This window comes from Tursiops truncatus, chromosome 4 (genome assembly GCF_011762595.2).
Source record: "Tursiops truncatus isolate mTurTru1 chromosome 4, mTurTru1.mat.Y, whole genome shotgun sequence".
In the NCBI taxonomy this organism is placed as follows: domain Eukaryota; kingdom Metazoa; phylum Chordata; class Mammalia; order Artiodactyla; family Delphinidae; genus Tursiops; species Tursiops truncatus.
In genome coordinates, this window is record NC_047037.1 from 24,362,632 (window position 1) to 24,374,120 (window position 11,489).

At 50.1% G+C, this 11,489-nt stretch overlaps 1 protein-coding gene across 1 annotated transcript; it reads right to left on the minus strand.

Annotated features, from left to right (window-relative positions):
* Window positions 1-1,713: 1,713 nt before the first annotated feature.
* CHST2 (carbohydrate sulfotransferase 2) lies at window positions 1,714-10,420 on the minus strand. Its single transcript, XM_019934312.2, has 2 exons — window positions 9,083-10,420; window positions 1,714-8,991 (listed from the first exon to the last, which is right to left on the minus strand). The coding sequence occupies exon 2, from the start codon at window positions 8,807-8,809 to the stop codon at window positions 7,217-7,219; it is 1,593 nt and encodes a 530-aa protein (XP_019789871.1). The 5' UTR covers window positions 8,810-8,991; window positions 9,083-10,420; the 3' UTR covers window positions 1,714-7,216.
* Between the last annotated feature and the right edge of the window lie 1,069 nt (window positions 10,421-11,489).

An 11,489-nucleotide genomic window follows, 5' to 3' on the forward strand; every position in this document is an offset into this window, starting at 1 on the left:
TGCAGCAACATGGATGGACATTGGAAGGCATTAGGTTAAGTGAAGTAAGTCAGACAGAGAAAGACAAATACTGTATGAGCTCACTTATATGTGGAATCTAAGAAATACAACAAACTAGTGAATATAACAAAAAAGAAGCAGACTCACAGATACAGAGAACAAACTAGTGGTTACCAGTGGGGCAAGGGAAGTGGCAAGTGGGGAGGGGCAGGTAGAGGTGGAGGAGGGGGAGGGGCAAACTATCAGGTGTAAGGTAGGCTCAAGGATGTATTGTCCAACACAGGGAATAGAGCCAGTATTCTGTAATAACTGTAAATGGAAAGTAACCTTTAAAAATTGTATTAAAAATTTTTTAATATGTAAAAAGAATACATATATATTACGTGCATGGGTAGGACCAAAAGAATTGTATCATTTCTATTGACTGTAATTCAGTTGTTACCTTTCTTTGGGAGGCTCTAATTTATTGTTCCTCTGTTTCAAACATTAATATGGAAAGACCACGTTTGAGGCCTTCCACAGGAGTTTTTGGAATTCCTTTTCGTCCGTATTGATTTGTCTGGCTTTTTCCGCCTTCTGTCTGGCACACATATGAATCTCAGACCATGGTGGAATGTCACATCCCAACTCAAAAGCCTCTGACAGTGTCTGCTCCCCTCAATCCCTTCTGCTGCGGTGGCTTCTTGGGTGATCTCTTTTATTTAGCACTCCACTTTTTTTTTTTTTTTTTTTGGCTGTGCCGGGTCTTAGTTGCAGCAGGCGGGCTCCTTAGTTGTGGCATGCAAACTCTTAGTTGCAGCATGCATGTGGGATCTAGTCCCCTGACCAAGGATCGAACCCAGGCCCCCTGTTTTGGGAGCATCGGAGTCTTAGCCACTGCGCCACCAGAGGAGTCCCCAGCGCTCACTTTTTAAAGACCTACGAGCAAGATGCTGCTTCAGTGTTGGGGAGACACACACACAGATAGGATCCAGTTTCTTTCCACTCGAAGGACCATGACTAGAAGAGGAAGTGGATTATAAACAAAGAATCCCAATCTGCAGGGATACATACCGATGGATCTATGCACGAGGCAGTCAGAGGGAATAGGAGACAGAAAGACACGTCTGCATCTTGGAGCAGGGCTGATAAATAAAAGCTTCAAACATATCTAGGCTCTTAGATAATGAGTAGGAATTTACAAAGTAGAGAAGAAATGGCAGGCAGGAGAGGGTAAGAGAGGGCAGAGAAATTTCCCCAGAGAAGAGCGGGACATCCCACACTTATAATGAAATAAACTTAGCCAAACAGACTGGGCACAATAAGGAGGCTTAGCTGATGGCTTAGCATACCCTGCACCTTTACTCCTTGCGTTCACTGTAACTTGACCTGCTGCTTTTCTATGCATAGACTCTCCCTCTCTATTATACACGAAGCAAATGCAGAGAGTCCCACAGTCGTTTCAGAAGGAAGGAAATATTGTTGTCAGCAGAAGTTGCTAGTATCCCCACGCTGAGAGCAAGGAGGTAAGCTCTGCATCCTCATGGAAGACTATCTGACGTGTTCTTGCCCGAAGGATTCCCCTGACGGCACAGGCTATATATATATTTATTTATTTATTTATTTATTTATTTATATATAAATAATATTTATACATTTATATTTATATAAAGTTAAATATTTATACATTTATATTTATATAAAGTTATAGAAAATAACTTCTTGAGCTTAAGAAGTAAATACTCAGATCAAATGGGCTTGATGAATACTAGACAAAATTAACATAAAGAGACTAGTTCTTGTGGTAGTTTGAAATTTTAATATTTCATAAAAAGAATTCTGGAAGACAGGAAGAAAACAAAATCAAACAAACAAAAAGAATAAACAAGTTAGCTACAAGGGAAGAAAAATCAGGACCAGAAGTTAACAAAGCAATATCCACCCTGAACAGGATTGGTCCCAAGTTGTCTCAAGCCCAACTGATGACTCAGAGGGCCTTGTCCATCACTTGCTACAGTCATCAAGGATTATTTGTCGTGTGCACACTCACCTCCTTAGAACTCCATCATGCAGCGTGCACTTGTCTCGCTAGGATGTCTGTGCTTTAATTATAGTTACACACGATACCCTGCAGCCACTTTCCAAGAAATTGTAGGCCACTGTTATTTATTCTCTCCTATAATTAAGCATTTCGTTTCTGTATCTGGATGCAGGACTGGCTTCATGGTAAATACCCGTACAGTTTGTGGGCCCTACACTCAGAAGGGCCCATGCTTGATTTAATCCTCTGCTGCTGCAGAATTGAAACGCTTAAGAATTTTTTAACAGGAGGCCCTGCCTTTTCATTTTGCACGGAGCCCCACAAATTATGTAGCTGGTCCTGTCTCGAGGATTCACTGCCTCAAGGTGAATTTCTATCAAGCCCTGTCTACACACTCAGGATGGGAGCCATTACTGAATGGTTCTGAGTATAGCTTTTGGTTCCAGTGATCATTTTCACAGTCATTTACTTGGCAGGGTGACTGTCACCAACCTGAAAGTTCAAACAGCCCCAGAACACATTTGATGTCTGATTACAAATAACTGGCTTGGTCAAAAGTTAAGCTTCGGCCTTGGCCATCCTCTCTCATCCTGCCAGGTATACAGACAGGCCCTATTTCTTCAAGGCTCCTTCAGGTTTATAAACAATACCACCCCCAACACTGGTTCATAAAGTTTCCCATTCTACAAACTTAATGTGTTATTCAGAATTGAACCATTTCCTTAGCATAATTTGATGAAGGGTGTGCAGAATTGTATCAGATGTAATAAAAGTCAAGCCCTGTAATTTCAATTATTAAACGCTTGTACCAGAGCCCATACCCAAGCAGCTCAGTGGCTTGTACTTGAACTGCAAAAGTAGCAGCTGGATTGCCAGAAAGAAGGGAAGGTATGGAAACCAACTGTGTTCTTAGCCGTGACGGATTTGAAAGGGTCCTTCTCAAGGTGAGTGACAAAAGGGGTCTATAAGCTGTGCAGTTACCTTGGGCCATCCCATCACCTACCTCAAGCCGTTCTGCAGATTGCAACGGTCATTTTCTACCTGTCCACACTGGATCCTGACACAGAACTGTCACTGGTTCTGACAGAATCATCACCCACGAGCTCTCAGAGGCCTGCGATCAAAAAGTGTCCCTCCCCACACACCCATTAGCTGGTATAAAAACATTCTCTCTTCCAGACCTCAAGACAGTGCACAAACACACTTGTATGTGCAGGCGGGCATGTGTGCTGTGTGTAGAGAGGGAAGGGAAGGAGGTCAGGGGAGGGTGGTAAAGTGACACCTCATCTTTATTCACGACTACAGATAAGACACGCCTTTTTACTTCCCTCTTAGTCTTTCTGAAGTCATCTCTAGAGACTGGGCTTCCAACATGTTTATTTCATTGTCCAGACCGAGGGAATATTCATTTAACGGCCTCACTCAGATTCACAGTAATTTCAAACAGACAGCGTAATTCAGCCACAGCTCTCCAGCGTGCAACAGCAATCCTGGACAGAACTGGCCACGGCCAGGCAGGGGATGCATGGGGACAGGCAGCCATTGTCTCGTCCACTGTCCACAACAGGACTCACTTCCTGCAAGTAACTATTCTCTGCCTGGGTGAAATTCACAGCACTCGAAACCATAAATAAATATCACAGGCTTCTGCAATCATGAACAACATCCCTTAGGTACCAGGGCAGCATTTATTCTGCCGGCATGTTCTGATCCCTGCCTTTTATCTTGTTCATGCTGTTGGAAAAACAAAGAATAGAAATAGAATTCCTCATTTGGAGACTTTTACCTCTCCATGTTCAGAAATTCTAATTCATCAGCGGGAAATATTGAACTAAACACAGATCCTCCTGGAAATCTTGAAGGTGTTCCTAGTGCCTATGCCCCACATCTAAATAGAGCCTAGGGCCCATTCTCTTCAGCAAACTTTGAAGAACAGCCTGGCACTTTCTCCAAACAGGTAACTCGTTTTGCCACTCTTTCCCTTCTGAGCACTTTCAAAATTGGATAGTTACATATTTCACTCACTTAATAAATAGTTATCAAGTACCCACTGTGTAGTAGACACTGAAGGGTGCAGGATTTGCCCCCATGCCCGCCCACAGGGTACCCACGGGTCAGTCTGAATGAGGCCTTTGAGTGCCCCTGAGCTCCCTGAAACTCAAGCACCCAGCCTGAGCTGCTGCCCTTGTTCCAAATTCATATTTGTTGGCTAAATGCACTGAGTCGACTTTGTTTTACAAATAGAGCTCTCTAATTAACAAAGGGATTCCAGAGTCAATGGGGTAAATCAGGCGTGCTATCAGTCAAGCAGAATTTGAAAATAAAAATCACTCTGATAACCTGCTCTAAAGAATATGTCCTCCTGCTGATGGACATATTGCCAAGTTGGGAACGGTGAAAGGAACTCCTTCACGTTTGCTGCTTCAGAAATGGTCACAGGCTCTGTCACAAATTGTTGTGGCACAAGTCTGCTTGCTCCAGGGGCTAACAGAAGCTGATTAACACCCCAAATTGCTTCTCTCCTTCTCAGACTTGTAGAAGGAGAATGTCACTGATATGACGATCTCGGCTGTTTGTGGGAACTACACCTGTCTCGCTTTCCTAGAATGCAGCGAGGTACACATCTTCAGGAGCAACAATTCACCCTGTCAAATTCCCGAGCCCAGGAGTGGCAGAGTGGAGAGAAGGCAGCTGCTACAAAACAAGGATATTATGGGCGGAAGCCTCGTTCAAACACAGCAAGGGGAGAACTGTTGGTGTTTAGCTTAAAATTTCATTGGAGCAGAGACCGTGAACGTGCTGCAGGCTACAAAGCCTCTATGTGGCGTCTCACATTTTTTAAATACAAGATCCAAAAACATCGTGATTCCACTTTAATGCAATCAAAGTCCTTAGCTATCCAGAGAGAAGAATGAATTCAACTGCCTAAAGATCCCTCACTCAAACACCAAGCATGAATTTTACTGTGATTAAGTGAAACGAGTTGATTCTAATGTCACATGAAATTTGTTTTTAAATGGTTCTTTAATTCAGAGTGGTTGCCTTTTAATGATGCTGCCTTAATTTCCCGCTAAACCTGTTTCATCTCTAGTCATCCAACATTAATATTTATTTTGTTCATTTACTTTGAAAGTATTCTTAAATTAAAGTTGTTACAAATATTCTACTGCTGCTGAAGATAATTCAGCATAGGCGCTACCATGAAAATATCATAGAAACCATGATCAACGTGTTATAGCTGTAATCTGGATTAATAAACACAATTACTATAAACAATTTTAGTAAATTAAGAAATAACCATTCTAGAATGTGTTATAAAATCCACTGCTAAAAACATCCCTTTTTTTAACCTCTGTGCTTTTAAACTCTCGGAATTCTTAACAGTGTAGTTAGATTTCACATTGTAATAAAAATAATACTTAAAGTATTTCCCATGTACATATTCCTTTTCATTATATTTGCCTTAAAATGAAATCCTCAGCATTTTAACCTATACAGATTGGTTTGCACAAATCTCACAATAAATTACAGTAAAATAAAATTATGATGAACTTGAACTTGCATCGTATTTAATGTAATATACAACTACACTCTTTTTCCTATTTAGCTTCATAACTTCTTATCATAATACAACATTCTGCAGAACGCTTCAGTACAAATGGGCTCAGGACAGCAGCAACACCATTACCACTACAGGAAGATTGCAATGCTTTTTTCCCTGGAAAATACCAAATCTCAAAATCCAACATACAAACTCATAAATCATTTTCATTTCCTCTTTCCCATAATTTATTTTCATATCTAAAAGAAGCTCTTGGTTGAAGACTTATACTGTCAGCAACACGTAGCTTCTTTGCAATTTTTTACTTTCAGAAAACATAAAAAGAAAAGCAATGTGCCCCCACAAGCAACCTAAGTAAACCATTATAAATTCACATTCTCTTTTGCACTAATTTGGGTGGGCAGCCAGGAATAAGGGGGATAACCTGTGGGTGCCCTTACAGTTCCCAGATCAAACTTCCCTTTTCATACGCCTCCGTGGACTGTGCCAGAGGCAGAAAAACGCTCCAAACTCAAATACTTCTGTCACTTTTCTAACCAAAGAACTTGCTACCGTTGCCAACAAAACGTTCACACTAATTTTTGAGGTTTGTGTTCTTATCATCAGAAGTTTTTTGAACTACATACTTCTCTTTTTTAAAAAATCCTTTTTCTGAACTAACCTCAGGACCAAAACACTGGACTCTGCTTCAAGGTTTCCCAGTGTTAACTCAAGAGTAATCAAAACCGAATGCCTTCAGATCCTCAAGGGGTTGCTTCTTCCTTTCTGTGCTCCAAGTGGAACAGGAAAGTAGCGCTGTGCTTTTTCCTCCACTGCCCTGCTTGGTTTTTGCCTTTAGAATCTGAAGATTTGTCCCCATTCCTGGGCACCTGACAGGCTGTGATTTACATGGGAGAACACAACTCCAAGGCTCTTATCAAGGAGTCTGAAGCTGCTCCCACCATCTTAGCTGTTTTCTAGGAAACAGACAGGAAAAGGGGGTGGGGGGAGGAGAAGCAGATTCTGTCTGAAGCTGCACAGGACAAGGAACACAGGCAAATCCAAGTAATGGAGGCAAATATAAAAAAGAATATTATTTATTATTTTCTTTATTAATACTCACATATAACCTTTGCTTTTTACACAAAAGTCTACTTAGAAGAATGCCTCCTTGGTTTAGCGTGCCCAGTGGGGCTTTTGCTCCTGGACCACTTCCCCTTTCTCCACCCTCCCACACCTCCCACCCTACCCCCGACATCCAAATGACTCTTCTACGTGTTCACAGATACCACGAAAATTTTGGAAACAAGATTTGGGTTACTGGATCTTGATTTAATCAACATCCCACTTCAAAATGGAAGGCAGGTAGGGGAGAGGGTAGGAAAAGGGAGAAAAGGCAGGGGAGAGAAGAGGAAGGGCGGCGGGTCAGCACTTTCAAGCCTTGCCTTTTCTGAGATGTGTGTGTATTGTGGCTGTTCCTTGAAATTCAATGACTCAAAACACTGACAGTAAGTGCCTGTGTGGTTATTTATATTATGTATCTATAACAGAATGTGTGGGCTTCCTCAGTTTGGATCTGGGCTGTTTTTGTTGAAACACACCACAATCCTTCTGTGGGTGTCCCCACAGGGAGTCTGGTCTCCCGGGAACCCGTCTCAGAGCCGGGGTTTCCGGAGCAGGGTCTTGCTGAGGTCTCTGACCTCTTCAGGGCTACTGACCCGCTCGTAGCCCAGCACGGCCATGGGCTGGTAGCAAAACTCCTCCACCTGTTTGATCTGCTGGAAGGTGAGGGCGGTCCGCCAGGCATTGGCGGCCTGCGTGGCGTTGCGTGCTGACACCACGAAAGGCTTGGAGGAGGAGCCTGAGCCACTGGTCATGTTGAGGGCAAACTGCTCCATTTCAGGGCTCACCAATAGCCCCACAAAGTCATACACCCTCCGTAGGGTCTTGACGGGGTCTCCCACCAGGTCCTCGTACCGCACCACCAGGTAGTGGCCTTGCAGCCAGTCAGGGGGCTGCAGGGCCGTCTGCAGCGTCTTGGCCATGCTGTGGCAGATGACCTCCATGGCGCCAAGGGCGTGGTAGTCTGCAGGCCCACCCATGCTCTCCTTCTTGGCGCCCAGCTTATGGCCAGCGGCCTCCAGGAAGGGCATGCGGTGCGCTCGGGGGTCCCGGCTGCGCACCACCTGCAGGCTTTCGCGGATGAGACCATGGCGCGAGCGGATGCGTGAACTGGCCACGGCGCGGGGATCCCGCACCAGGTGAATGACCTTGAGGTCCAGGGCCGGGTCGCGCAGAAGTGGCGCCAACACGGCCACGTCGAAGACGCGCACGCCCTTGATGACCAGAGTGCGGTACTTGCGGCACTCCTCCTCGAAGCGCGCCAGGCGCTGCGGGGGGCACTTCTTGCACACGCGATCGTCTACCAGCCCCACGACCTCCTTGCGGTAGGCGGGGCAAAGTGGCGACGAGCACACCACCTTGTTGGTGGCCGCGCCGAAAATGCCCAGCGTGGTGAGGTTGCGCCCCCCGCTGCCAGCGGGACTGTACAGCTGGAAGACAGAGAGGTCGCAGCGGTAGAGAGCGCTCAGCATGTCCCGTGCCGCCCCTTGCAGGGAAACGGCGTCCCCTGGGTACAGTTTTTGCCACACGTGCCACACTGGCTCGTAGAGGAAGAACACTTCGGGGTTCTGGTTGAAAAGCTCGCCGAAGAAGGACGAGCCCGAGCGCCACGTGGTGAACACGTACACCAACTGCCTCTTGTCCCCGCCATCCCCGGTGCCCCGAGTGCCATTACCCGGAGGGGCTGCGGCCCCCGCCGCCCCCGCCCCAGCTGCCGGAGCCGCCCGGACGGGGGCGACGGGAGAGCGGTATGGGGTACGGAGGTCCAAGCGGGTGTGTGCGCGGGGCTGCACGGCCGGAGGAGGCCCCGGATGCCCCCAGCCGCCCCCAGCCGCCCCCGCCGCGGCACCGAGCGGCCCGTCGGGGCTGCACTGCTGCAACGGCTCCTTGTGCCACTTGTAGTCCAGGAGGTTGAGCATGGTGAGCACCAGCAGCAGCGCGTAGCCCGCGCACAGCACCAGCGCCTTCCTGCGGAACACCTTCATTCCGAGCGGGGACGGGGGCCAGCGGCGACCCGGGCGCCGGGGCCACGGCGGGAGCAAGGCGCGCGGCCCGGCGGCAGGCGCGGCCGCGAGCAACCGGGGGGGCGCGCCCGCGGGCAGGGCTCGCGGCGGGCTGCGGCTCATCACAGGCACAACCCGGGCCGGCAGCGCGGCGGAGGCGGCCCTGCAACCCGGGAGGAGGACGCAGCGGCCCGGATTCGGGCGCTGGGACTTGGGCCGCGACTCCGAGGCGGGCGCGGCAGCAGCGGCGGCTGGTCCCCGGCGCCCAGGGTTGGCTCTCCCATGGCAGCGGCTCTGAGAAGGACCTGCGAGGGGAAGCGGAGTAAGCTCGTGCGCCCCAATCCTCCTCCCCCTAATTAACGCCCACCCTCGGGTCTGCCTGGCTACCCCGCTAACCTGGAGCCACGGGCGCTCCCCGGAGCGGCCCGGGAGCACGGCCCGGCGGTCAGTCCTGCTGTCACTCGTTCCCCGCCTTCTCGAGCGCTGTTTTCCGCCCGGGGCCCGCGCGCCTCCGAGGGGGCCGAGGGACTTGGCAGCCCAAGCCCTGGGCAGAGTTTGCGGGCAGCGGGCGCCCTGCGGCTGGGGAAGGGAAACTTTCACCGGGCCCGAAGCCCTGCTCTGCGCTCCGCTGAGTCCAGTGCGCCCGGCTCCATCGGCGTCTCCGCCGCCCTCTCGGGACTGTAGCTTCCTTCCTCGCTCTGGCGGGGTGAAGCTGGCCGAGGGAGGGGAGGGGGAGGGGGCTTATACGGGACCCAGCTCCCGGCAAAGCGGCTCCGCCTCTCTTGCTCTTGGCCTCCGCTCCCCGAATCTTCCCATCTCTCTGGTGGTGGTAGATGGGGCGCAGCGCGACTCTGCAGCGGCGGCGGCAGCAGCTGCTTCTTCCATCACCCGAAGGATGCCCGGGCGGGCATTGCCGGCAGCCCCCGCCGCTCCTCAGCCTCCGACTGGCCCGGAAACCCCCTACACTCACACACACAGCTCTAGGCAAAGGAGCCGGGGTCCGCAGCGCTCCCTTGCCCGCCTCCCCCGCAGCACCAGCCTCTTCAGGTCAACGAGGCACCGGGGCAGAGAAAACCCCGCCGCCGCCGCCGCAGCCGCCGCGCGAAAGCCGGCGCCGGGGAGGATGCTGCTACCCGACTCTCCCTACGCGGAGCGGCTGCAACGCGCTCCGTCCAGCCTCTGCGCGGCTCCTGCCAGCCGGCGCCGGGTTGGTGCGCGCCGCCGTCTGTCGCTGCGGCTCCTCCCCTTCGGCGCGCTGCCCTCCTCCTCCGCGCGTCCCGCGCCCGCCCCCCCTTGCAGCGCCCAGCTCCCGCCGCCGCCACCTTGGGGGTTGGAGATGCGGGTTCCGATTTACAGCGGCGCCGCTTGGGCCGCCGTCCGCGCGGCGTAGGCCGTAGCAATCCGTGCGCCAAGCACCAGGGTACGGGCGCGGGGTTCGGAGCGCTCGGGCGTCCCGACCTCTGGGAAACTTGGATTCTCCGTGCCGCTACCGGGCTCAACCGCACAGTTTTGCTCTCGGAAAAGAGTTGGTGATAAAGTTTGGGCAGAAATCCCCCAGCGGCCTCCCACTCCGCTCTGCCCCCGGGGTCGGCACCGCCGGGCCTCTCGGGGACCGAGGACGCACCCGCGCCCCGGAGCGCTCCGAGGAGGCCGAGCGCGGCTCTCAGGCTCCCCACTCCCGGCTCGTCCCTTCCAGCTGGCCTGAGGCTTCTCCCTCACCGAGGAAGTAATAAATCTTTCTGACCCCTGGGTCAAAGAAGAAGCTTCAGTTTTCCGGAGGTGTGTGCCAGCGGGGCGTCTTCTCCCCGCTCTACTCCACCCATGGAGAGGGCCTCTTCGGTTTTATTAGCCCCCAGCAGACGCTCTCCCCACCTCCGATCGTAATGACGCGTCCGCTGTGACTGACGTCCTCAGGAATTGGGGTGATGGGGGGTCGGGGGTAACTCTTTGTTCCAATTTACAGTAAAATACTTGTTTTGCTCCTTGGTGTTAGAGATGAGATCAAACGATTTCACCCTAAAGGAAACGCAGTTTTTGGAAGTAGATCATTTTTTATGTTAAGGTTTAAGTACTTTTTTTTTTTAGGATAATGAGGAACAGCCCTCCCTCCCTCCCTCCCTCCCTCCCCTCCTCCTCTCTCTTTCTCTCTCAATCTCTCACCAAAAGAGACTAAGCCGTAGCTCAATTTTATCCGCAAAATGGGGACAATTATAATAGCCTCCAGTAATTGAACGGTGATGGGGAGCTAGACGCCCAGATGATTAAACCCCACTCGAGTCCTGGGCTGAATCGCTACGAACTGCGACCGGTCTTGAAGCTCACGGGCCGCTGGTAACAGACTGATCTCCTGAAGACGTTTTGCAGCCTCCTGTCCTGATGGAGTTTTTAGAAATTTGACAAAGTTACTGCGAATTTATGTTTGTACTAGTTGGGGCAGCCTTTCTCAGCAAGATTCTTCTAAATTAAAAAATGTTGTTTGCGCCATTATTCTTCAGTGAGTCTTACTGAAGTACGAATCTTCGGAGTGCAAGGAGTGCACTTAATTCCATTCTTAATTCCATTCTTAATTCCGAAAGTGACTTAATTCATATGAGTTTTCAGGGTAGAAATATGTTCCAAGAACTTGACCTAGCCTCGTTTTCCAGAAAAATCCATAATGCCACGGGTAGAGTTCAGGTAATATTTTCCCCCCCTCCCGTGGTTCTGATAAAATGTAAGGGTGAGACGTTTCTGGGACAGATTTTGTGCAAATAGAGGGAGGGAGAGTAGAGATCGAATTTTATTCACAGCTTTCTCAAGCAGC